Raw genomic sequence first — 24,670 nt, forward strand, 5'->3', positions numbered from 1 at the left:
TGCACACTGACTAGACTTACATAATTCAGAAATTCATCCTTTCGTGCCATAGCTTGATCAATTTTAGCCTGACTGGATGGCTAGGGACTGAAAATTGAGAATCATTTTCTAGCTTGATTAATTAGATAAAGCTCTCCTGCACTTTAGAATGGATAGAGGGTTTCATTTCCAGTCTATATGACAGAATAGCCCTAATAGACCATCTGGTCCCAGAGCTGTTGAAGTTAACGATTCCAATTAGGCAAGACACTTATTGAACAACGGCAGCCACAGGAAATCACCTGACAAATAAAAACCCACGCGTCAACAATCAGCGCTACAAGCTACAGCAAACATGCTCGAGCACACGGCCGCAGCATGAGGCACGGACGCATTACGGCATACGCGCGCAAACGCAAGCACCGCTTATCAATTAAACGCAGCGATAAAGGAACACCAAACACTTCACTTCTAAGCTCATTAAAACAGAGGGCAACCTGGCACTCTCCACAGCGTCGCGTGGCGGAAAAGCCGCCCACCTGCGGTCCAAAACGCAATTGCAATAGGGGGTCAGAGAGAGGCGCCGCTGTACACGTACCTAGGACTTCCTGAGAGGGCGGGAGGTTGAGGGCTCCTTCTTCGGCTGCCACAGCGCCCCCTGCCTGCAGCGTGCGGACGTGCTCCCGGAGGCGCCGGCACTCCTCCCGCAGCTGCTCGGCCTCGTCCTGCCGCTCCTGCTTGGCCAGGCTGGTGGGGTTCATCCGGAAATGGATCACCTTGGTCTTCAGCGGGTCGTAGTCGCCCTGAGGAGGACAAGGAGTCCACAAAAACCTGCGGTCAGACAGGCAGGCTTGTGTGCGCTTTCAGGGGAAACTTGGTCCAGAACAAGCTTTGGCTGCGCTGAAGAAAACAAGCACGGAACCGTCCAGACCCACGGCGCAACTCACTTCCGCAGACACATTTCAGCTGGCACCACCTGCCCATGCATCCTGCTAAACGAAGCACTACCTGCGCATGCGTCCCACAAAACCTCCCTCAAAGGTCGTCCGTGAGTGAGTGAGTGAGTGACCACAATTTGCCATGCATAACCCACAGCGCCAGGTCCTGCGCACCGTGGGGAAAAAAGGAGCTTATGCTCCATCTGTATTAATTTTGTTTTCCAGAATTAACCGGAAATAGTATGCTAACATTGTTTTCCCTTTCTGCATCAACACAAAGACCTCAGCAAATTTGGCACGATTAAAGATTAATTCATAGAAAGATAAGATTACTGTACAATCTCAAAAATTCAAATCCGACAGACATGCCAAATTGATATTCAAAGCAGTAACAATGTCATCGTGAACAGCTTGAAGTGGTGATAATGCAATGGTGAACAAATTTCAAGTATTTTCTTTTTTGAAGTTGCACAACACCATCGTCATCCAAATGACTGAAAGCTGCTGTGTTTGTTTCCTATCTGGCATCATCAATTGAGAGCCAGAGGTGGTGATTACAAATTCATACAACCAGTACACAGTGTGTGGCACGGTGTCCGCTGTCTGATTGCGGCCTTTACAATGTTGCGAAGGTGCCAATTGATTCTGTCGCTGCTCCTCTTTTCCTAAAGTGTAGTGTGATTGCAGAATTTCTCAAGATTGCATTTGTTCTTATTTGTCTGAGTATGAGCATTGCTTATTTATGCCATGTACCATTATTTTCATCTTTGACCTATCACATTTTTATAGGTTTATTATCAAGTAAGTGTTTTTTGTGTGTGTGTGCGTGTGTGTTGGTGTTTCGCAAATATTTCCCAGGACAGAACTCTCAAAGCTCCTCACTTTAAACTGGAAATTACTTTTCTAATTTCTGAGCTGTATTACTCTAGGTAATCCCTTTACTATCTGCAGTTATGAACAAAAATGTTTACAGCCAATGAATTTAGTAGTCAAACCACACTTCCCTGTTAATTAAGCCATGAGCAAAAGCAAATGTCTTCATTTTGGCTCCTGATTACACACCACATTAGATTACAGGTGGCCCAGAGCTACAAGATGAAAATGACAGCAGAAACTTGGAAGAAAGAGAGGACTAAGCAGAAAATCGATAATGTGAGATGAAACTAATGATACGACAGAGCAATTTGCTAATGAGAGGCAACACTGAGAAGGAAGCCCGGTATTCACTGCATATAAAACACAGAAACTCAATATAAGGCTTTAATATAAAGTAGCAATATAACGAGATAATCATATAAAGTAGTGACTAAGCGGCTGTGATGAACAATGTAAAAACATCTGATGAAATTAAAAGCACATAAATGACAACTAAATTGAAAAAAATCTGAGACACTAATATAAATCCATTTAACGGGGTGTTGGGTACGGGGTGGGATTCACAGAGTAACTCATGATACGGTACTATCATGATACACAGCCCACGATAATGATGGTATCACGATACAGGTGATTCTGCCATATACGATAAATTGCAAGACATTCATCTACAATACATCATAACATTGGAATGTGAAGAGGAAAAATACCTCTGAAAAAGCTAAATAACTTTTTCAAAAAGCAGGAATAAATAATATATTTATTCACTGCATTTTGAAGAGGTGTCCGTTTCACAGAATTTTCAACAACTGAGATGAAACAATGTAAAACAAAGTGCACAGCATTGTAACACACACAACATGTACACCTGTGCCATCAAATGTTAAACAACCATAAACTGGCAACAGGCCAAACTGCCAGAAAGCAGTGAACCTAGAATAGCGCTGCTTGCTGCTTGACTAGAAAGAGAAAGACTAGAATGAGTGTCTGGTATCTACAGTTTGGCATATATGCGAGAATCGTTAAGTAACATTTGTTTATTAGGGCACATCAGCAGTTGTTTTTCAGACATTAGTCTGACCCTAATGTGTTGCCAGCTATGTTAGCAGCTATGGTATCCATAATTATAGGCAACAAGACAGGTCCAGGATTTGGATGCGTAACCCAAGCACAAACTAGCCAGCCACAGTAAATTCACAAAACTAATTTAAGAAGAAAGCAAACACTAGCATTTATTTGTCCATGACAGAACCATATATAAAGTGTTCAGGCAGAAATGGCCTTATATATATATATATATATATTCAGGATGGTCACACATTACATATACACTGTGTTTAAAATTTAGTACTCTTAGAACATTTATCTGTGCCATTTCTTCAATTGTTGTCTCTCAGAGCCATTTTCATCTCTAAATTTGTATTATGTTGATCACGAGTGCTAATGATATTATGGGCCCATCAGTCATTTCAAATTCATGCAAAGGAAAAAAAAAAAAGTTTTGTTTGCAAAAATATTTTCACTTTATGTAGACAAATACCAGACAAAGAAATACATCCACAATCTGATAATAAATTTTCAAACAGTAAAATACATTAGATGGCTCAATTATGTACTATAGCTATGGACTAATACATAGAGTAAGGTGTTAATCAGTTGTTTAACACAAATGCTATTTCTTCATTTGTTTTATGTTGATATTACATGTATTACACATTACATTTACATTTGTGCCAATACTTTAAACACACACACACACACCACACATAAACACATGCATATATTTTTTAAACAACATTCAAAAAGAAGTTTCATTCCCAAATTCTGTAATGAGGCAGTATTTGTAAATAGCTAGAGTATGTACTCATCAGCAAGTGACAATAACTCACCTTGAACCGTATTTTCAACGTGAAACAAAGCAAAACATTTACATTGCTTCTGGGCATTTTTGGATTTTGGGAAGCAATGCAGACGCTACCGGTTGAGGTTATTTCCAAAACTTGTTTAGTGCTGCGAAAAAAGGAAATTGCTAATGAGGCAGCAATCTGAGACTGAGCAGCCTTAAGGTAATCAGGTAATGACAGTGCCGTGCAGGTCTTGATTACTCCACAAGATATAATTTCCTGTTCTGCATGATAAATTAGCATGAAGGTCCCCATAAAAATAGAAGATGATCTGTTTTAATGACTCGATGGAAAGTGGTTTGTACACATTCAAAGAAATATGCATTCACACAACATTAAAATGGCATATCAGTGCTTGTTTCAGACTAACCAGTTCACATAGAAGAGACTTAATCATAGCACACTGACAATCATTTAATCCAGAGAATCCTTTTAACAAAACTGCCCTTACAATTCAATGTTTGCATACATCTCAAATGAACGTGTTAGACAGCATGACTAGGACATAGACATAGTTATATGAGCACTGCACATGTCAATCATAGAGAATGTCAAATCAGCCACTTATAGCTAGTGAATGTGTGACCTTGAATCAGTTTAAATTGCAACAGCTTGTTCTGCATCATCTAAGCTGTCTTAGAGTTCTTGTTGTCTAGATGTTGGTGTCAACCCCAAGTGCACAAATAAGAGTAAAAGGCTGGTTTTGCTCACACCTATTCTTGAAGCGGAGCCAGGATTGATTCAGTAATACAAATAGGACACTTCTCAGTCATTTTACAAGGGGTTCATTTCAATTTCAGTAGTACAGGAATAATAATGGGAAATATTTAACCATAGGGAAGGTCAGTGAAACGACCAGCAAATGGACCACAGGCACGAATTTAAGAGGGGATGACGGGTACACATCCCACCGGTGTGTAGGGACCTTTACATTTTCCCCACCGCATATTTCCTTAAACGGAAACCGTTTCAGTCATTTTCAGCCTTGCCACAAAGGGTCAACTCTGTTTCATTAGCCACCAAGCTAATCTGATTGGTTTAACTTGGGAACTGGCTCATCTTGCGTTTGCTCTCAAAGGAAAAAAGTGATTGCTGTGGCAGCCTGAAGCATCTCTCACTGATGAAGCAAGGAGCCAGGAGAAGTATTTATAGACAGCAACAACTGAGCTTGAGTCAATAAAATACCGTGCTTTTACACGGTTTCACAGTTGTCGTGTTTGTACATTTTCCCCGCAATTTGTTTGTTTGTTTGCTAACAAGTCAGAATCTGAGGAGCATATTTACAGATATGTTCCAAGGACAGAATCAACTAACTAGCCAGCTAACATTGTAGCAAGCTCACTGCATACCCACATGAACAAGATAATCATTATGTTTGATGACATTCAACAGCCAAATTTTCATTTTGAGCTTATAGGAAACTAACCAACCCACCGTGCTATCAAAAAGAAATTAAATATATTTTATCAAATGGTCAAAGTGTAAGAATGTAGTTAGTGTCAAGTTAACTCACAGTTGTAGATGATTCTAATAGGTAACACTTTAAATGAAGTCAACAGAAAAATACAACATGCACAACCTAAGGCTGACTTGGACTACGATGGTCATGTTGGGCATACGTCATCGACCATTTTACATGGAACTCTGCATGTACTCTGCAGGTACTGTGTGTGTGCCTGTATGTTCATTGTGCATTTGGGCAGGGCGGGGGGGGGGGGGGGGGGGGTCTGCTCTCTTGCATGTCTATCATGTCTTTCCTTGTAACTATGACAGCTATCATGGTCATTGTCCAGTTAATACATTTCATGGCTTTTAAACAGATGGTGCCATATTACTGCCAGGTTTCAGGTCATCTTAAAAAATCCATGCTTACAAAAAGTGGTCATCTTTGCAAAGCACTAATCAACAGGAAGATGCTTCTCCAGAAATCTAAAATGTCATACAGAAAATTACAAAAAAAAAAAAACCAATATTAATAACCTACCCAAGAAAAATCATAAAAGAATGGGCTCTAGGAGTAGCCAATCCCTCATGATGTGTTGTGATCCCTCAATGTATTGGCCAACGGCACAGCCCGACCGCAAAAGCATCACAATCCTTTTGGGGATCTCCCCTCTCCCCAAGTCTTTATTTTAAGTGAAAAGTATTTTCGAAAGGTCCTCAAGATGATGAGATTTGGCCTTCTACTTCTATAAACAATAAATCAGGAAGACCAAACACAGGACAAAATCAAGCAATTTCAAATGTCTCCAAGGTCAATTCCCACACGATCTGAACGCTCAACTGCTGACACAGGAGTATAGCGGTCTCAACACCCAGAATGCGAAGCTGCTGAAAGCGGGACTGCTGTGCTGGCCACAGTGACTGCAGCATGACCCACACATAACAAAGGCACGACAGGCTGGGGAATATCATGAACACTACCATTACTGGAGAGATTATTAGCCACAAGGCGAAGCAGGTGACGTGACTGAAGTCACTGTGACACTGGATAAAACTTAAAGGCCAATTCCATTATATGTGCCTCAGTTTCCGCCATTAAACTCTATGTAGGTAAGCATTTTGAAGAGCTCCATTAAGGACTGAAGCCTTCAATTGCTTGTAAACGTTTAGACTGCCCTACTCAAAAATTACATTGCAAAATATGGCTTTTAAGTAACTTCAATAATCACAAGAAAAACTTCTTGAAACTTTTCTCTGAGACAGGATTCACATTTTGTTTGTCAAAATGGATTTTTCACACGAGGACAATTCTGAATAAAACAAATGACAGATCTCGTGAAAATGAAATCTCCTCAGTTGAGACACCTTGCGACGGTGTTCCTGTTTACGTGTCGCCCAGGTGTGAGAGCAATCAGCTTCCCTGTCAGCACAACGCTTTCTCATAAATAGGATGCCAAAAACTCTGATTCTAATTTCTTGCTTGATAAAACTTTGTGTGACGCGGTTGTATAGCCAATCTAATCTCCGGATTCCGTACCAGACATGAGGAAAGGTTTTTTTTTTTTTAACTAGCCCCCAATGTAAAACGCACATTAATGCCGCCGTTTTGCTCATTCAGCTGTTTGTTCCCACCTCGCGTGGTGCGGACGCTGTCGGCGCGCGTGACCTTTTCATTACGCGCCGTATAATAGGCCGCCTTTTCCTTGTGAAAAGTAAGGCCTTGGGGAGCCGGGCAGTGAATAATTCAAAGAAGTGTAGCGGTGATTTACAATGGTGCCACAATTCTGCATACCATTATTTGCAATAACTCGAGCTGTAGCTGTGTAACACAGAGGGCAGTGTTAATATCCTCAAATTTTATACTGCTATATGCGTTAGTGAAGCTTTTATATCATTACCTGCTTCAGACAGTAAAAAAAAGGCTATATTCTCTGGCAGGGTGATTAAGCAATTCAATTAAGCTGTAAGCACTAAAACGGGCATATGTACATGACAAATTCCTGAAGAGGGCGACTGCATCTCTGGTCTATTTTAAGAGAAGCAAAAAGGCTTCACATCACCATGGTTCCATACGTAAATTCTGCACTGATCCAAGTGGAGAGCCAGTCCATAAAGGGCTATAATGTGCAACACAGCACCACGTCAATAACAGATCTGAGCTCTTGCTCTCAGGTGTGAAAGAAGACTGCCAGCATGATGGGAAACCTTGACTTTTTCCTCTGAATAGTTTCCCTGGAGAATATACCTGTATGCAGCAGCTCGGCAGTAATTACAATACAAGTGCGAGCCGTGAAATGAAACGCCGCCTCCATCTTACGTCTTCTTCGGCTTTCATTAAGCTGCCGATCTTTGACAGAGAGAAAGCCATTGAGAGGTAAGGGTACTGTGGTGCAGCTTTCAGCAAACAAGTTGCCATTTCATTTGCGGTGTCAATTTGCGCAGTTAAATTACCCCGATATCCAACTAAACCAGAGGAAGAAAGGGACAAAAAAATATATGTTAGACTGCTGTCCAGCATACACCCAGAACAATGAAAGTGATCTAACAAGTATCAGTGAATAATAAAGTCTGTAAAATGGTAAAACATATATGCAGGTAAACACCATGAAATAAAAGCAGATTGCCTGTACATATGTCTCATTCATCTTTAGATCTCAAACCCAAATGTCTTAAGTATGCAGCAAAAATACAGTAATAATGACATGTTAGTTATAACTATGTGCACTTTTTACAAACATAACTAATCTGATTATTTGGTGAACTCACAAAGTAAACTAATCAATGAAATCCATAATTATTAGTGATTACTAATATAGCAGTTTAGTTAGAAGCCAAGGTGCGGTGAGGTTCTCACCAAGATTTCTCTTATTAATCTGACCGTACTAACTTTATTTGGGAATTAGTAAAACAGAAAGAGTGCTGATTTGCCAATGCTCAATGTAAAAATGCGTGAGATAAATACCCAGGGGGACTGCCCCGCCGAGGGGTTCTGGACATGGAACTTTTTGAGAGAACTGGCTCCTCTTCCGCAGAATGAAGAACATCTGCTGTACAATTTAAGCCTTGAACCTTTTCCAATCAACATTTGGAGTCTTACGATATAAACTCCGGAGATGATCTGCACAAACTAAATATAACCTATTAACATCTATCGAAACCCTGTAATGTGTAAGGCCATTTCAAATGGCATCCTGATCATCGTGGGAATGTTATCTTTAACACTATTACATCAGAATACATAGATACTCCAAAAATGTGCTTGAGGAATCAGCACAGGTACCTTTTCCTAAATACGTTGAGTAAAACAAGTGAGACCTTCAAACTATGTAACATGTAATTAGCAAGTTCAAGCACATGGCCCAGCGTATCAGTGACAAGGGATTCCTGTATGAATACCTACAAATGAAAAACAAAAAAATAAACAGTACTTAGAAATTAGAACTGTATGGCTTATTTCAATATATATTCTAAAGTGCACCATGCCAGTCAATCTCAACACTGAGACTTTCTGATACTACACAGCGAGTTTAAGGCCATTTCTTTTTCTGTTTATTGAACGTCAGGCTCCATTAAGTTAGACCTATGAATCCTCAGTTCTTAGTTTAATTATCCATGCAAGTCTGGCATCTCAAAAGAGGGGAATTTAATTAGAATTTTGATGTTTCTAAAACACAGTTTTGCAAATGCATAAATACTTTATGAAATGTAATAAACAAGCATCAACATCCTTTGAACTTGAATTTAAGTTTGGACATGAAGCAATGCTTATCTCCTTCCTCCAAGATGTACTCGGGCGGCTGTTTGTCTACACAACCAAACGTTCCATTTCAGCCTTTGACACTTCTTATATGGAGAACATTACATATAGCATTTTGATCTAAATAAAGTTTGTAAGAACTTCCACAGAACTCTAGTCCTCCAAACAAACATTCAACAACAACCCCAATAATATGAACATGATTTGCTTCCTGTCTGGACTGTGCAATGATGCACAGTCCTTTTATTATTTAAAAAAGAAGCTAAGCTACTAAACATGAAATTCAAAATATACATACATAAAAGGCAAACTTGTACACATTGATTTTACTTCCATTCTTACGTACTGCAGTACAAAAGCAAAGATGTACGCTTTTGTAGATAACCATTATTCAAGCTGAAGACATTTTTCTCCGCAACTTAATTCTCAGCTTTCTGAAACAATAAACTCTCATAATGCATTCATTTTCTCATGCTTTGAAGTAATAGATCACTTTTTGTCTTTTGTAATATTTTCTAAAATATTGACATTGTCATTGTCATTACCATTCTTCAGAACTTCCTGCAGAGAAGTTAAAAGTAGAACACCAATTGAAATCCTTATCTCCATGCTGGTATGAAGGGTAGTGAGGACACAGTGTACATCACACAACCTTTCAAGGCGTCGGATATAAAGATTTTATTTATTTTTTATTTTTTGCACATTTACATACTGTTGGTAGACAGGAATAAAATTGAAACAAGAGCGCAATCTTGGATAAATCAAAATTGTAACTTTGCAATTTGGGCAAATAGACTCAAACCAGTGACAATCACACTGAGAGACTGTGTCTGATTCTGTGTACTGTGTAGTGTGTGATATTACTGGAGCACACTAGCAGGTGTGCATTAAAGGCATGCATCTGTACACGGCCCCAGGTGCCATCTGCACTGGAGCGAGACCAACCTGTAGACCTGAACACTTCAAAAACAGAGAAGAAAATCAAAGTGCTTCCAAGCTAAAATTCCCAAAGCGAGTTCCAGGTAAAACCCCCAGGTGAGCTCTCCACACAAGTGGCTCCAACTGAAGATCCGAACCAGACCTGCACTGTATTCATCTTCCAGAGCCCTTCAGTGGAAAGGAACACACACTCAAATTAGTGCCCCGCAGTCTGAGCAGGAGAGCGGCGGGTCTGAGGCCCCAAGCTGAGCGCTTATGCTTCCTTCTTATCGGACCCAAAAGTACAGAGAACATTAAGACGGCAGGAGCCTGAAAGTTTGAGGAGCGCAAGGCCGTCTTCTGACAGCGCCTCTCCATAAGGGGCGAGTGGTGAGAGAGAAGGGGTCGGGCGAGCTCCCCTAAGGGCCCGCTCCTCTCTCCCGCCTCGCCTGGATGCCTTCTGAAAGGATTAAAGGAGGCCTGCGTGGAGGAGGCTCTGCGCTCAGCTCCCCGGTGGGGGGGGGGGGTGGAGGGGGGGTTCGTTTAAGGAGGGCAGGCGGGAGAGAGCTCACCTTCCCAGCAGACCCTGACTGAGGCTCGGAGAGGCCTTTCACGGCCGCTGAGCACACAGACGCTTCTCGAAACCCCGGTGGCCTTTTTTTAACAGCCAATTTGGGCAGCTTAACAAATGCATATTTTTTCATTTGCTCCACTTCAGAAATTTCTCGTTATGTGCCTTTATTTATTTATTTTGGGTCAGCGGAGTCTGCACTGACTGAAATGACGTAGGGTGGATAAGATCTTCGCTTTATCTCTTCGCAGAAACTGAGCTGAGCGATGTCACAAAGCTCACAGGATCATACAGTTATTTCATAATCATCTGTTTAATTGCTATGCCAGACATAGTATTCTGTAGAAGGACATCATTATAAAGTTACTCCTCCACAAGAATACTTAACATGGCTCGTCATGCTGGCATAAGACCCAATAGACACAATTTAACTTGTCCGTAATGAATCTGCATACACTGCTCCTAGTAAGGGGAGTGAAACCTAGAAAGGGAATACTACAAACTCAGAAAAAGACAGGAACATTTAGGAAGCACAACATTCAAGCCAAAGGACAGGATATCCCACCCAAAACTACAAGGGCTCCATTATGAAATGTGCCACCATATAAAGAGAGACAACTGTGATAGGATAATTTCATTTTTTTCAACATAATTAATGTCTTCTGGACCACAGACCTGTGATGTGCATTAGGGCGATGGAGTTAAAATACAGAAATGTCCTCTTTAAAAAATAATAAAAAATAGTAAGAAGACGGAGCGCGCTTCACGTGTAGCTCGGGCAGAATTCAGGCGGCTGTTTGAGCAGAGCTGTCCCTCTTGCAAAAGGAGACGAGAATGATCATGTAAAATGAAACCATCATGTCGCTGGTACCGTGCCATTACTGGTGCAGTTAGGACTCAATACCATAGATACCAGCTACAGGGTGTGTTGCAACAATGAAACCACTCAACAGGCCAGCAATATCATTTTGTGATATGGCTTCTACACTAAAACCAAAGAGCAAGTTTTAGTGGTACTACGGGACTAATCAACATTTTTTATACAGCGGCGTACATAAATATACTAGGACAGACAGGGCTGATGCATAATTTCACACACACACACACACACACACACACACACACACACACACACACACACACACACACACACACACACACACACACACACACACACACACACACACACACACACACACACACACATATTCAAGCAAGCTAATTTCCATTGATACAAAACCAACAAATTGCTAAAACAGAAATGCAATTAAAAATTGTTAAGACAAAAGCTCCGGTAACAAAAAGAACATATTTACATCTAAGTGAGCACATACTGCATACACTAGTGACAAAACTGCAAACGATGTGACATGACTTTGAACAGAAAATTGGATATATTCAGTAATACTGGGTAATCACTGTAATCACTGGAGAGATGCTATAAAAATGTGCATGTGATGTACCATGGATAGAAAAAAATTTTTTTTGGGGCCTCAACATCTGCTTCACGGTAAACAAAGCTAAGAATGCCATAATGATGTCTAACTGGCTCAGCTCTGACAGGATATTTGGATTTATTTACATCTAAATAGAAACAGACATATTTCGTGCTTGTGAATGTCTGTCTGCGTCATCTTTTTATGCAAAACAAAAGCTTTCCACACACAGAGAGACGAAAAAGAGGTCCAGGGAGCAAAAATTCTTCTGTTAGATAACAGACTCAAACGCATGTCTTAAAATGCATCTTCCAGGCATACGTGTGCAAGATAAAACCACACAAAACATATTACATTGTCTTTAAGGTGGCATAAGAGTGCCCTGAGAGCATATTAGAACGTATTAAAAACACAAAACAGACAACCACTAGTACTTTCACTCACTCACTCACTCACACAGTGCTAGTATGACAAGGGATTGTGTTCACTGTCGCTAAACAATGTTGTCAGTTCTTAACAGTACAAAATGATCAAAAACAGGCAGTCTTACAGTATAACTGGTGCATGGCTAACAAAAATCTATAATTGTTCCATAAACATATGGTTTCCACTGCTCCCAGGCAAACTAGTCTGAGGAGTAGAAATGTGATTATAGTAGCTATCTGATTAGATAGGCTATGCTGTTTCTGTAAAACTCATTCACATGCTAGCATCACGGACCCAATTTCAAATAAACAGTCAGTCAGGCATTGAGGCTACATTGGAGGTGACAGAACCATCACTTGAAAACCTGTAACTAAAATCTTGTTAGTTATCAGCAGGATCCTTAAAATAGATTCCCAAGCAGACCTTTTCTGTTCAGCATTGCCCTTGCAGAAAATAAAATAGAATACATTCTGTAAATGCCATTATCCTCCCTAAACACAATATTATCACTCTAGTTGATGGCAGTGTATGTGTGGAACACACCTGCTCTCTGGGTGTCTATTGTTCAAGGTGGCAGAGAACTTCATTAAACTGTCTGCGGCCATAAGAATTACAATTTCCCTTGGATCTGTGAGCCAGAGAGGTCTGGGGAATGAAGGCGCAAAGCCAGGATCCACACACTCTGTAAAAGCCGAGATCAATGAGAACAGGAAACTTATGGACCAAAATGACAAAAATAAATTCCACAAAAAGGTATTAAGTGAGCTAAAGTTTCCATGGACCCTGAAATATAAGGTCCAAAAAGAACTGTCACTGTAATGCCACAATCCATCCAAAGCTATTGGTAAAAAGCCCCAAAAAAAGAGTCTAATTCAGGTAAAGCTCAAGCCCACCTCCATTACTTAATTAAAGGAAAGAAGTCAACTAAATTGCCCCAGAAGGAATACGGTCTTCTAGCCCGTATACAGGACTGGGCAGTAAGAGATTCAGACAGCGGTAAAAGCTATTCAATGAAAAAGCCTGCAGCATCTTTTGATCTATTTTTATATAATGTTTGTCTCTAGGTTCCTTTTCTCTGAAAGGAACGTGACAAGAATAGCATGATACTTTCAAGGTGCATATTTATACATTTGTCATTTTATATAATTTACCCGCAGTTATACAGTATGACACCATCAAATATGGAAATGGTACAAATATACAATGCACAGCAATATAGTAAGTTAGAAATATGACTGCTTCAGAGGCAGACGGAAATTGGGGAAAAGGCACTTTCTAAAAGACAGGAGCTTAAAATACTTGGCTTTATCGCAAGACAGCTGTCCAAGTCGGCCAGTGCACATGGGTATTGCTGTTCGCGTGATAAGATCGCGAGATCCAGTTGCTGAACTACAAAGACATTTGGAATGTGTTTGGGTGTCAAACCGTCTTTTTAAAATGCCATGATACAGATAATCTTAACCTGAGGACAGAAAAAGTTTACATCCTCTCACCTTTTCGAAAGGTACTTCAGCTGCCACAGAAGCAAAAGTGTGCGCTGTGTTACTTTGATTTTTCAATGTACTGTAGGAAAGGAGGTGAGAAATATCTGAGGGCCAAACAGCTCTGTTCAATGCAGCCATCAACCAAAATAAGCTGACCTTAGAGATTCAATTAACCTTACTCAATACTGGTGTTGGTCCACATTCTGTGTTACTGTCTAATTTACTTTAACTGTCCAACAGCATCTCCCTCTCTCTACCACATACATGCAAGCACACACACACACACACACACACACACACAGACACACATAAACACACACGTCCGCACACGTACAGACACACAAGCACACAAGCACGCATGCACACAGACACACAGACAGAGAGAGAGAGAATGAGAGAGAGAGAGAGAGAGAGAGGGGGAGAGAGAGAGAGAGAGAGAGAGAGAGAGAGAGAGGAGAGAGAGAGAGAGAGAGAGAGGGGGAGAGAGAGAGAGAGAGAGAGAGATTTCCCATGACAGAAGCTACATGTTTTCGAGTTGCTCTTTTATGTGACCAATACCACTCCTACAGCTCTCACACAGCATTTAATGAAAATTCTCTGATATTATTGGAGGCGCATCTTCAAACAACAATAAAAGAAAACCTGTAGGTCTCGTTCTCTCAGGAGGAGCACAACGAAAGGCAAATGCTTATTGTTTCTGCACTTAATGAGGAAAAGTCTGTAAGCCATTAGACACCGAGATGAAGCTTCCCAATAACATCCCCAAAGCTCCGATTTTCTCCTGCAGCCAGGGCCCAATTAGGAGAGGTCTGTGACATATCTGATGCTGAAGTGAGCGGCGGAGGTGCTAAATGGCTCCTGAACTCCGTTTATCATGCTTGTCAGTTCCGGCGTTCCTGACACAATGTATTAAAAACTCATTTGATGCTCGGTAAGTAAGTGTCTAAACAAGGCCGTCCAATCAATGCTGGTTCAATGAGCATTAAAAAACGTGAGATGGGAATTTACTGGAATCTGAAGTTTCACAAACAAGCGCAAATTAAAACACGACTGGCCAGGCTACAGATTCATACAATCCGGTTGAAAAGAGGCAATTATTTTCAACAGTGAGGAGAACAGCTGTGTGAAAGAGAAGCTCAGGCTGTAAAAAAAAACCATACAGTCCATCTCTTCATGCCAACACCACATGCATTTTCACTATTTTAACATGCAAAGTAAGGAAAATGCTGCATTTGGAAACTCAATATTTCCCCAATTCCCAATTACTTGCACTGCCAACAGTCGATAACGCTGATTAGGAGGGGCACAATTTGACTGCTCTTCTAATCGGTCATTAGAATGCCTGCTGTAGCCGTTCACAAGCCAATGCCTATATAACCTAGTTTATTATCCCTACATTAATACGCCTTTCTTCCCAAAAGACCCCTGATAGCTCATTGATTTCTCAACTAAATTCCCAATTTTCTCTTAAGTTGCTATTCTAGAAGGGGCTTACACCCCTCCCTTTCTCTCAAAGTTTTAATCAGTGGCAAAAGTTGTGTTTTCTTAGCTGTAGAGACCCGATGCCAAAGGTTTGTCAGATGATTCAAACACTGTGCCTGTTCTGCGAGGAGGTGTTCTGAATAGCTTGATGTTTTTAATGGTTCTCCTACCAGGAGTAACGTATTTATATAAGAAACGGAGGCTCGGGTTTACTTAAGTTAGTAATAGTTGCAGTGTATGAAGATGCTGCTCCAATGTAGCTGCAGGAGCTTACAAGTTCACAAAAGAAATACCTCACAAGTGGATCGCATACGACACAAGCAGCAAGCTACCAAGTTCAAGTTGCAAGGACACATGAGAAAACACATTTCCCTAAAGTAAACAGAAAAGGTTATAAAATGCAAAAAAAATATGAAATATTAGAGCCAAACTTAGAATCTCATCAGTGAAATACCATTTAACCTCCAGAAGCATGGTTAAAGTTAATGACACAATAGCAGTAGAGGGTGAGATTAAATTTGGAATCAGTGAGCGAAACTCATTGAGCCGATTCTAGACAGGTCCTTCAGGGCAAAGGTTATTTCGCCGCTCATGCCCGCTGTGAAGGAACAGGGGAGGAAAAACACGGCGTTTGGCCTCATTAATTAGCCCCCGCACACGCTGTACCTGCAGGTTGTGTCTCTCCAGCCTCATCTCCAATGCATTATTCTGCTCTTCCAGGCGACTGCGCTCGGCCTCCAGCTCCTCAATCTTCTGTCTGCAAAGAAGAGCGGCGATGAATCAAACTTTCCGTCTCCAACTACAGAGCCCCTCTCTGCCGACTCAGGAGGCTTTCTCTATTTCAGCCGGGGGGGGGGGGGGCTAACAACTACATGTACTGAATAACATAAAGGACTGCTGTGTGCGGAACAGGATAGCGATTTGCCCACTCATTGATGAGTCGGTGTCAGTGCTTTAGGTGACGGGCCTCAGACGGTGCGGTTCTGTAGCGGACGAGAGAACGAGGAGTTGAGCTCGTGGGTGGTCACGGCGCACTTGGGAACACACTGCCCCCTTGTGAGGGAAAGACTGCAGACGTTTCCTTCCCCGCTGTTCTGTGGCCATGTGTTGCGGTGCGACGGCACTTCAGAATCAGCCGCAGGAACTTGAAAGATGCTTCACCAAACGGTGACAAAATGTGGCATTTGGAGGAAATGCCAGCCATGGCAGCTTTCCAGTCCCTGCTTACTAGTGTCTGGCCCTTCTGGTTTACGCTGGACTGTTCATCCAGTTCCGAAGAGGAGCACTTTCCTTCCACTTGCAATCAGTGTTGGACTCTCTAACACAAGTATGCACAGAACAGAGGCCGAAAACATGACATTTATTATGGAACTTCAACTGCCCACGCAATCAATCTTATTTGCTTTTTGGCACTGCATCCCCCCGTAAAAAAATAGCATATCCTTTTCTCAGCTGGAGTGCAGAAGTAAGGCATTTGATCACAATTCCTGGCCGGGGCACAGCTGCATTGGTAAGTCTCAGGACACCCTGCAGTACGGCAGGGTATCGTGTAGTGCTTCCCCCGGGGACACCTAACTGCTCAGGAACACTCTTCACAAACAACAAAGTGCCAAACTCGGCTCTTACGATCTCCGGAAATGCGGTAAACACTTTAAAAAAATAAGATAAAAAAATAAATAAACCGTGAGTTTGGACATGATCGGAAACTACAAAATCCTACAGTGTGTGTTCCCAGATGCCCCTCCAATGCTCCAGTCTTCAGCGCCTCATAGTCCTCTTCTATATGTACTTTAGTATGTGGTTTTCCTTCCATTTTTTTTTTCTTTTCTTAAATATTTAAAATTTAAATCAATTCCTTTTAAATCCACAAAGAAGCCTGTATTTTCTAAACTGCGACTTAATTATATGTTCATTACTGAAGTAATTTGTTCTTTAAAGCCACAAACATTATATTGGTCCCTTCCATTAAATTTATTACACCCCATTAAATGCAGCGCCATCAATTAAAAAGCTCTCAACAGCACATTATTCCTGCTTTACTTCCGAGTCCCAAATGAACCGTCAATTAATGACTTGAGATATCAAACAATACAACCAATTTATTCAATTACAAAAAAACTTTGGCATTGCACAATTAATCCGAAGCTGTTAATTAATGAGAGAAACAGGAAAGTCGTTCATAGTTAAGAAGAAGCGTCACTTCTCCGATAATTATGACAGAACATCAGCCCCATTACCGAGGACTTCAATCAATTCTTCTGAAGAGCTGCAGGACTGTCACGCTCGATAATGCCAGGCTGCCATGTTAAGGCAACGCAATTCAGCGTGGGACAACTGTGTGGATTCCCCCCACCGCCTCTGCTCATTTCCGCACAGACTATTTTATAACCACGAGCATGTCTAATATACTGTGCTGCTTTTACGCGATTACTTGTGTTAGCAGGCAGGCGCAACTCCGTGTGGAGTCCCAGGAAAGATGCTCAGTTCAGGTTCCTTTCATGCCAGACCCAAACTGTTCATCTATGGAGGCGCTCGCTCGCCCCAGTATTAACCTCAATCTCACAGACGCTCCTCATTTAGCCAAGAGGGAAAAAAAGGGTAGCGGGATCTGAGAGGCTGATTTCTTACCTGATTTAACATCTAAGCTTCACCGAAAGCCAATCAATGAATCGTCTGAGCAGGCAGACACATATCGCCGAGGCCTGTCTAGAGCTTCTGAGCTGCAGCAATCAGGCGAGCATTTCAAGCAAAGAGAAACAGCCTGTGGTGGGCGCCGGTCCAGCAAACGAGATCATTCTCCAATCAAGTAATTACACACATCAACTTCAGCGGCAATCAAGTGAACAGTGGCACACTCCTTTCATCCTCATCAGAGTGAGACTTAGTAAAGTAAAACTCGGTACAATATTATACACGAGTCCCAGGCCTGAGTGCCAACGAATAGTCGAACGAGAACGTAATTATATTGTAATAATACCTCTGCACTTTGCCATATTTGACACATTTATCGATAAGAATAGGCACCGTCCGAAATGCACTTCCACCGAACGTGACAAGCACTCAGGTCTGTTTGATAGCAGAGGAACACGCTAATGCTATTCATCGTTTAAGAGCTGTTCAATCTGTTAATTGCTTTGCTTCACAGGGGCCTTATGTCAGGGGCACTAGAAGAAAATACCCACCTACACAGGTATGGAAGAAAAGGGATCACATAGGCCACATACGCTTTCAATATCCTATTGTTTTTTTTGTTTTTTTTTTGTTTTTTCCCCAGTGAATGAGATATGACTTAATTTAGTGTTTTCATAAATTAATGCTCAAAGAAATCACCTCAGAGTCCATTTAATTTTAATCCAGAAGGGAAAATGTGGTACTTATGTGTATACACACTGTAGATGAAAGGTGAACAAAAATAAACATTTCTATATAAATAAGTCGGGTTTGGGCACAGGAAACGGCACGTTGCCACGGCACACACACCTATGCACTTGTAAGTGATCTCCCTTGTGCCTGGATTGTCCACCAGTGAATCTCAAGCATTTCTGAATGCACAAGTCTCATGCATCCCAAAGCTAATCATATCTTCCTTCATATGTACAGTAAAATGGCATCATGGCAAGGACCAATACATGTGGCTAGTAGAGGCTAATGGGCCTCTTCAAATTTGCCAGTGAGGCATCAGGCTTGAAAAGCAGTTATCAAGTCATCTTTTCGTCAAGGTCATAAAGTTCACTTCATTTCAATGTCTTGTTTGAGTTCACCTTTAATTTCATTGCTCGGGTCACACAGTGCATGCGGGCGTGCACACGAGGCATGCTCCACAGCTAGCTGATATCACACAGACATTAGGCCACACACAGCGCTCAGCATTCAAGACTGGATAGATATTCAACTGATAGATCAGTAAAGCAAGGATTCTCGAGTTGCGATTCCTCTTTTTTTTTATCCGGCATAGACAAATAACGGGTCAAAGCGATTAGATAGCTACATGACATCTTGCGTCATGCCCGCAGAATTCCCTGAAGTCAGGTCTCCCTCAGCATCGACTATATCATATACGAGCCTGCTTCATTCTGCATTACATGACAGCTGCAATCATGTAGCTAAAAGGGCATTTCTGTGCCCTGCTCATAAATCTGATCCTGAAAGCACACACTGAAGGTTGCGGTGATACCGCGCCTTCTATCCTCCATCATAAGACACACTGCTTTTCTACCAGCATCCGTGCAGCGAGCATATCGAGAGTCCTCCATACACCATCAGTCACTAGTGGGAAACGCAGTGCTTGCTTTCAGTGGAACATCTCCTCAATACCCTCTTTTTCAGAAACAGCACTGAAATTTTAGAGTATGGTACTTTGGCAGTGAGGTTTCAAAACATGTTGTTCGTACATGTTCTGAGCTACAGCTAACTGCACCTTTGCTTCAGCTAAACTCACCATATGTTTACAAAGTTGTTGCTCATTTCTGGAAATGAAAAAGTTGACGTTAACAAGCCCCTGGACGGTAATCAAAACCTGCTAAGCCGAATTACTTTTGCATGAAATAAATAACTGAAAAATTATCTTCCCAATGTTTATTGTTTGTTTGTTATTTTGCTGGAGGAATAAGGAGATTTACTGGCTGCACACAAGTTTTCAGCCGACAGCATGATTCTTTTCTACAGATGTTTGTGACGTATAAATGTCTGTAGAAGCGTTACGGAGGGGCACACAAGCAGAAGACGTCAGACTCGTGATGTATCGGGGCTTCACTCTCTGCCTCATGCACTGCGTACCCCTGCCAGCTGCCTGCCAGGAGTCTCCTGAGCAATCATAACCGCTGCAGCGAGACACACCGTTACATGCATTACTGGAGCAACAGGTGCGGATATTATGTGGCTATCAATGCGAATGTGAATATTAATGGACATGGCTGAATGTGCAGCCTAATTACAGTCTCACCAGAGAGACTCGGTCCTCACGGGTCTGCTACTTCAGTTCCTCCCGGTGAGTCCAACCAATATTTAGCATTTTGTTTTTTCCCCGCTGCATTAAGAAGGAATTGTCAAGGAGCTCTCTGTGCACACGAGCTAGGAGTTCACCGTTTTGGACGAAATGCACCCGGGGCAACAACACCTATGGGTGCTGACAGGGTAACTTTTTCCACATTATGCCGAAAAAACAAGGGAAAGTGAGAACCTAAAATGGCACACCATCTGCAAACTGCGTGCAGGCTGTCGTGATCACCTGACTGAAGCCTAATGAAATCAGCCGGCAATGAACACCTTGCCTTCCAGCCTCACTGGGGAGCCAAAGCCCAATGGGCCTTTTACGGACAGCCTGCGCATTCCTTCAGTCATTTAAGCTGAGAGAGGGCCCAGATGCATTCAACAATGATACGTCCTCAATGGTAAGAGAAAGCACTGGCGTTCTTCAGCGTTAAGTGCTCATTTACACCTGTCCTCTCCTCATTCCGGACTATTTAGACTAAGATATCACTGGATTCTCCATCTGGAGCATGAACTAACGGCTCTATATTTGCATGCAGATTGACTGGAGCACGAGAGCGCGCGGCGTTATGATTAAGTTATGCGTGTGTATGGCTCCCATGATGCAGCTGTGCGGCAGTGGCCCACCTGAGGGAATTGACCTCCTCCCCCACCACGAAGGAGCTGTTTTCCGCACTGGAGGCCTGCTTCTTCAGGACGTCGAGCTCCATTTCCGCCTGAAACACAAACGCAATTAAAAAATAAACTTCAGAACACCCCGGTGCCTGAGGGAAACCCAGCTGTTTCATATACTGCCATTGAAATGCAGGCAAGGTTGCTGTATAATACAGTCGGGGGGGAAGAGCTGATGCCCTGTAAATGTCACGACATACAAAAAAAAAAACAGTCTGGAGGTCTGTTTCCACAGCAGAGTTTGCTGTAGGTCTGTTTTTACAGCTATGCACAATACTGACACACCTGGAGGATCCAATTCACATCTCAAGACCGAATCAGATTATTATTTTTTTTGTTTCCCCTCGAATGCCCCCCAGGCCTCACAGTGCTTTGACTCAAATGTTGTGAAGTCGCACTGCGGAGGGGAACTCCCCAAAGAGGAAGGAGTAAAGGCTTCATAGAGGCTTCATAGGAGCTTCAGGCACTCCAACACCGCACTTGTCACAAACCGAGTTTGATATTACAATCATTCAGGTAATAAAGGCTTTGCATAGAAAAAGACTTCACTTTTTATCGAACATGATTTCTGCAGATAGTCAGCAGGAATACCAGTAATTTGGGCATATATATATGGTAACACGATATATATGGTGTCACCATATAAATGCAAGACATTTGTGAAGTCTTACATTTACACAGTATGGAACCAGCATTGTCATCTATAATAAGCACATCTGCATTAATATCTAACCAGTATGTGCTCTCAACACATGGACTGTTTAGTGTGGGCTCCTCTAGGTAGTAATGAATGCCACTAGCTAAGGTTTGTTTGACACTTGGGTCCAATTTGTTCGGGTCTACACAAGCAATCTCTCGGTCTGATAACATGACATTGAAATATTTGGACATGGAGGATAACGTTAAACCCCAGTAATCCAGAAAGTCTACACTGCAAAAAGACAGGTGAATGCCCGACTCCGGAAATCCAACAACACATTAAGTTAATACTGACTAAACAGGCAAAGTGAGAACTACAAGGTTCAGCCAGAAACACAGGACACAGTGAAGGCGCTAATGAGGGTGTCTAAGGCCACCAACCTCAAACAAGGTCCTAAAATTACACTAACTGTGAAACTGCTCAAATGAAATGAGGAAAGAAAACATTAATAAGAAACCACACCGGCCTCCAAACACTCGAAATATGGTACAATAGCCCAGCCCAATATCGCTTTAACAAGCCCCGTCTAATTCTCTCTCAACGATCCTTTCCATCATAATATCAAGTGCGCTAAAAAGAGAGGACATATAAATTCAATTAATGAGATAGCATCAGGGCTCCTTTCAGAGGCGATGAGTCCCATTAACCGCGGAATGCGTCTGAGGCCGCGCGCGGAATCCGCGGAACGGCCAGGGAATGAGGCGGCCTCCCCGGCTGCGGGTCGCCAAGGAGATAAACGCGCCGTGAGGACGCGTGGCCCATCGCGCCGCGGGGGACGCACGCCGTTGGCTCGTTCATCACGGCGGTCGCGAGGGGGGGGGGGGGGGGGGTTGGGGGGCGCCTGCTCGCGACGCCGCGAGATGAATGGACACGAGGCGGAGGTCTCGCTGGACCACCTGCGCGCCAAGCGCAGCGCACGCTTGTTTCTGACTGGCAGTGAAGACGCGGGGGGAGGGGTCACATGGCGTGATGGATTAATAAGACATTTGGCTTCTCTGTTTTTTTTGGTCTAGTTTTTTTCTTTTTAAAGGGGGGGGGAGCATAAACGTTGCCACGCCACATGACTATTTCACAAAAATGGAAGGAGGAAGAGGGAAGGAGGGGAAGAAATGAATAAATAAAACAAAACGTCAGGGCGCATCATGTCAGAACAGCCCTGCTGCTGATTTAAACAGGCTCTTTCTGTTACGGTCAGGCGACTGACACAGGGCGAAGCTCGAAGAGACCATCGGAGGGGCGAATGTCTTTGATTCTGCACGGATCGCGGTGAAAATGATACACTCATCTGTTCTCTCTTTGTGCCATTCCTTTCGCCCAATGGCTACGGCAAAGAAAATGACCAGCCCCAGAAATGGGAGAATTTCACAGCGTGTCACATTTCATCAGAATGACATTAGCAAGAGGGCTGCGGGGAGGAGGATCAGAGAACAGAGTTAAAGCGCTCTAAGATGTAAGGGCGCAGCAGCCGCTGCTACAGCTGTGATCACTATCACAGACACGCATCCATGTGCACGGCTCCAGGCAGGCCTACCAAAGAACTGAAGCTTGTTTCCAGGCAGCGTATGAGACTAAATATACTGAAAACGAACAAATGAAAAATAAGACGATGGACACTCACACAGGCAAAAGCAAGTAAGGACCATACTGGCGCCGAGCAGAAGACACTCACTGGCTCACATGCTGCAAAGCTGGTCAGATCTGAACGCCCATTAAGGGTTATTCACATTCACCTTTCCACTGCACATTAATCCCCAACTCTTTTCAACCATACAGGACTCTCCTGCGTTTACCCATCTAGCCTTAAACACCCAAACAATTTGGATTTGTTGGAAAACATTGCAGCATGCGAACTTTTGACTTCCAGCTGTGGCCCAACAGTATCGCTCCTCAGGATTTATACATGCGGCAGCCTCTATCTCCTGATGCACGAGCCATAATCACTCTGGACCCAGTGGGCAGTGAAGGCGTGCGCTAGCAGCTCACTGCCTCGAAGGACGCCCCGGTTATGGGCTTGGCAGCCAGGCAGCCATTATACCCAGACATGTTTAGTATTTCAGCTGTGACGAGCTTCAGGACCTTGACTGCCCACAGAGGAAATTAAAAGAAAAGAGAAGGGACTCTACTTCACAAAGTGCACACAGGTGTTTTGGATATAATAAATTGTCGGATGAAGCAGGTCTGTAACAGTATCATGGCTGCACTCAAATTAGATACCTTTTAACAATATTTATGCTTTTTTAAAATCTTGTGGTCATGTGCACTACATCTGCTATTATTATAAAAGATCATCAGCCATTCTACTGCCACATACTACAAGAGACTTCCACCAGAGAAAACATTTCACAGCCGTCTTGATTTTACCATCTTACAGACATTGAAATAAAATCTGATGAGTTCCCCACTGATAAAAACACATTTCTGCAAAAACCGCACTTCGGTCCCATGATATCTCCGTTCCTGCAAGTGAACGAATCACATCAAAGGAAGAGCAGATTGATGCGTAAGTGGTTTACGGTTCTGAACTTCAAAGCAGCGGCTCGATGCTGTACGAGAAAATGAGGCCATGTTGTCTTCTTTTTATTGACGTTTCGAGGAGCACCTGTGCTAAAGTTCAGCATGCTTTAACTGCTTCCACTGGAGCTGGCGTTCTCAACAGGTTTCTCTTCCCTTAACTGCGGACCGATTCATGCAACAGATATTATTACACCAAAGATAAAATGCCAACCGACACGGAGTAAAACACAACAACCGTTCCTGTATTTTACGATTTCCCACAGAAGGCTCACAGCGGAGCTTTCTATAGCCAGATAGCATCTAACCCCAAAACTGCTCCAAGGCAAGCACATCAATAAGACTGGTTTGGATTTAAGACGCTGGGCTCCCCCTCACCACTGCGCTCAAAACCAGCACGACAGCTTTTCCCACCCGTAACAAAAAGACACGGACGTTTTCTGTCCTGTGCCAGTTTTTTTTACTAACGTCTAAACTCCAGCATCAGAAAACATTCACTGTTTCTAACGGAAATCCAGGGCTGGCTGCCTGGCCCTTTCCCCAAAAGCTAATTCTCTATTTTGTATGCATCTCACAAGCCAGGT

General features: G+C 42.6%; 1 protein-coding gene across 4 annotated transcripts in view; it reads right to left on the minus strand.

Annotated features, from left to right (window-relative positions):
• mad1l1 (mitotic arrest deficient 1 like 1) overlaps positions 1–24,670 on the minus strand; it is a 233,550-nt gene that overhangs the window by 126,262 nt on the left and 82,618 nt on the right. For all 4 annotated transcript variants that reach the window (XM_064322506.1, XM_064322504.1, XM_064322503.1 and 1 more), the window contains exons 14-16: positions 20,831–20,919; positions 15,881–15,971; positions 578–782 (exon numbers count right to left, since the gene is read on the minus strand). In XM_064322506.1, the coding sequence (XP_064178576.1) occupies positions 578–782; positions 15,881–15,971; positions 20,831–20,919 (385 nt within the window). The remainder of the gene's footprint in view (positions 1–577; positions 783–15,880; positions 15,972–20,830; positions 20,920–24,670) is intronic.

This window comes from Anguilla rostrata, chromosome 2, assembly GCF_018555375.3.
Source record: "Anguilla rostrata isolate EN2019 chromosome 2, ASM1855537v3, whole genome shotgun sequence".
Classification (NCBI taxonomy): Eukaryota; Metazoa; Chordata; class Actinopteri; order Anguilliformes; family Anguillidae; genus Anguilla; species Anguilla rostrata.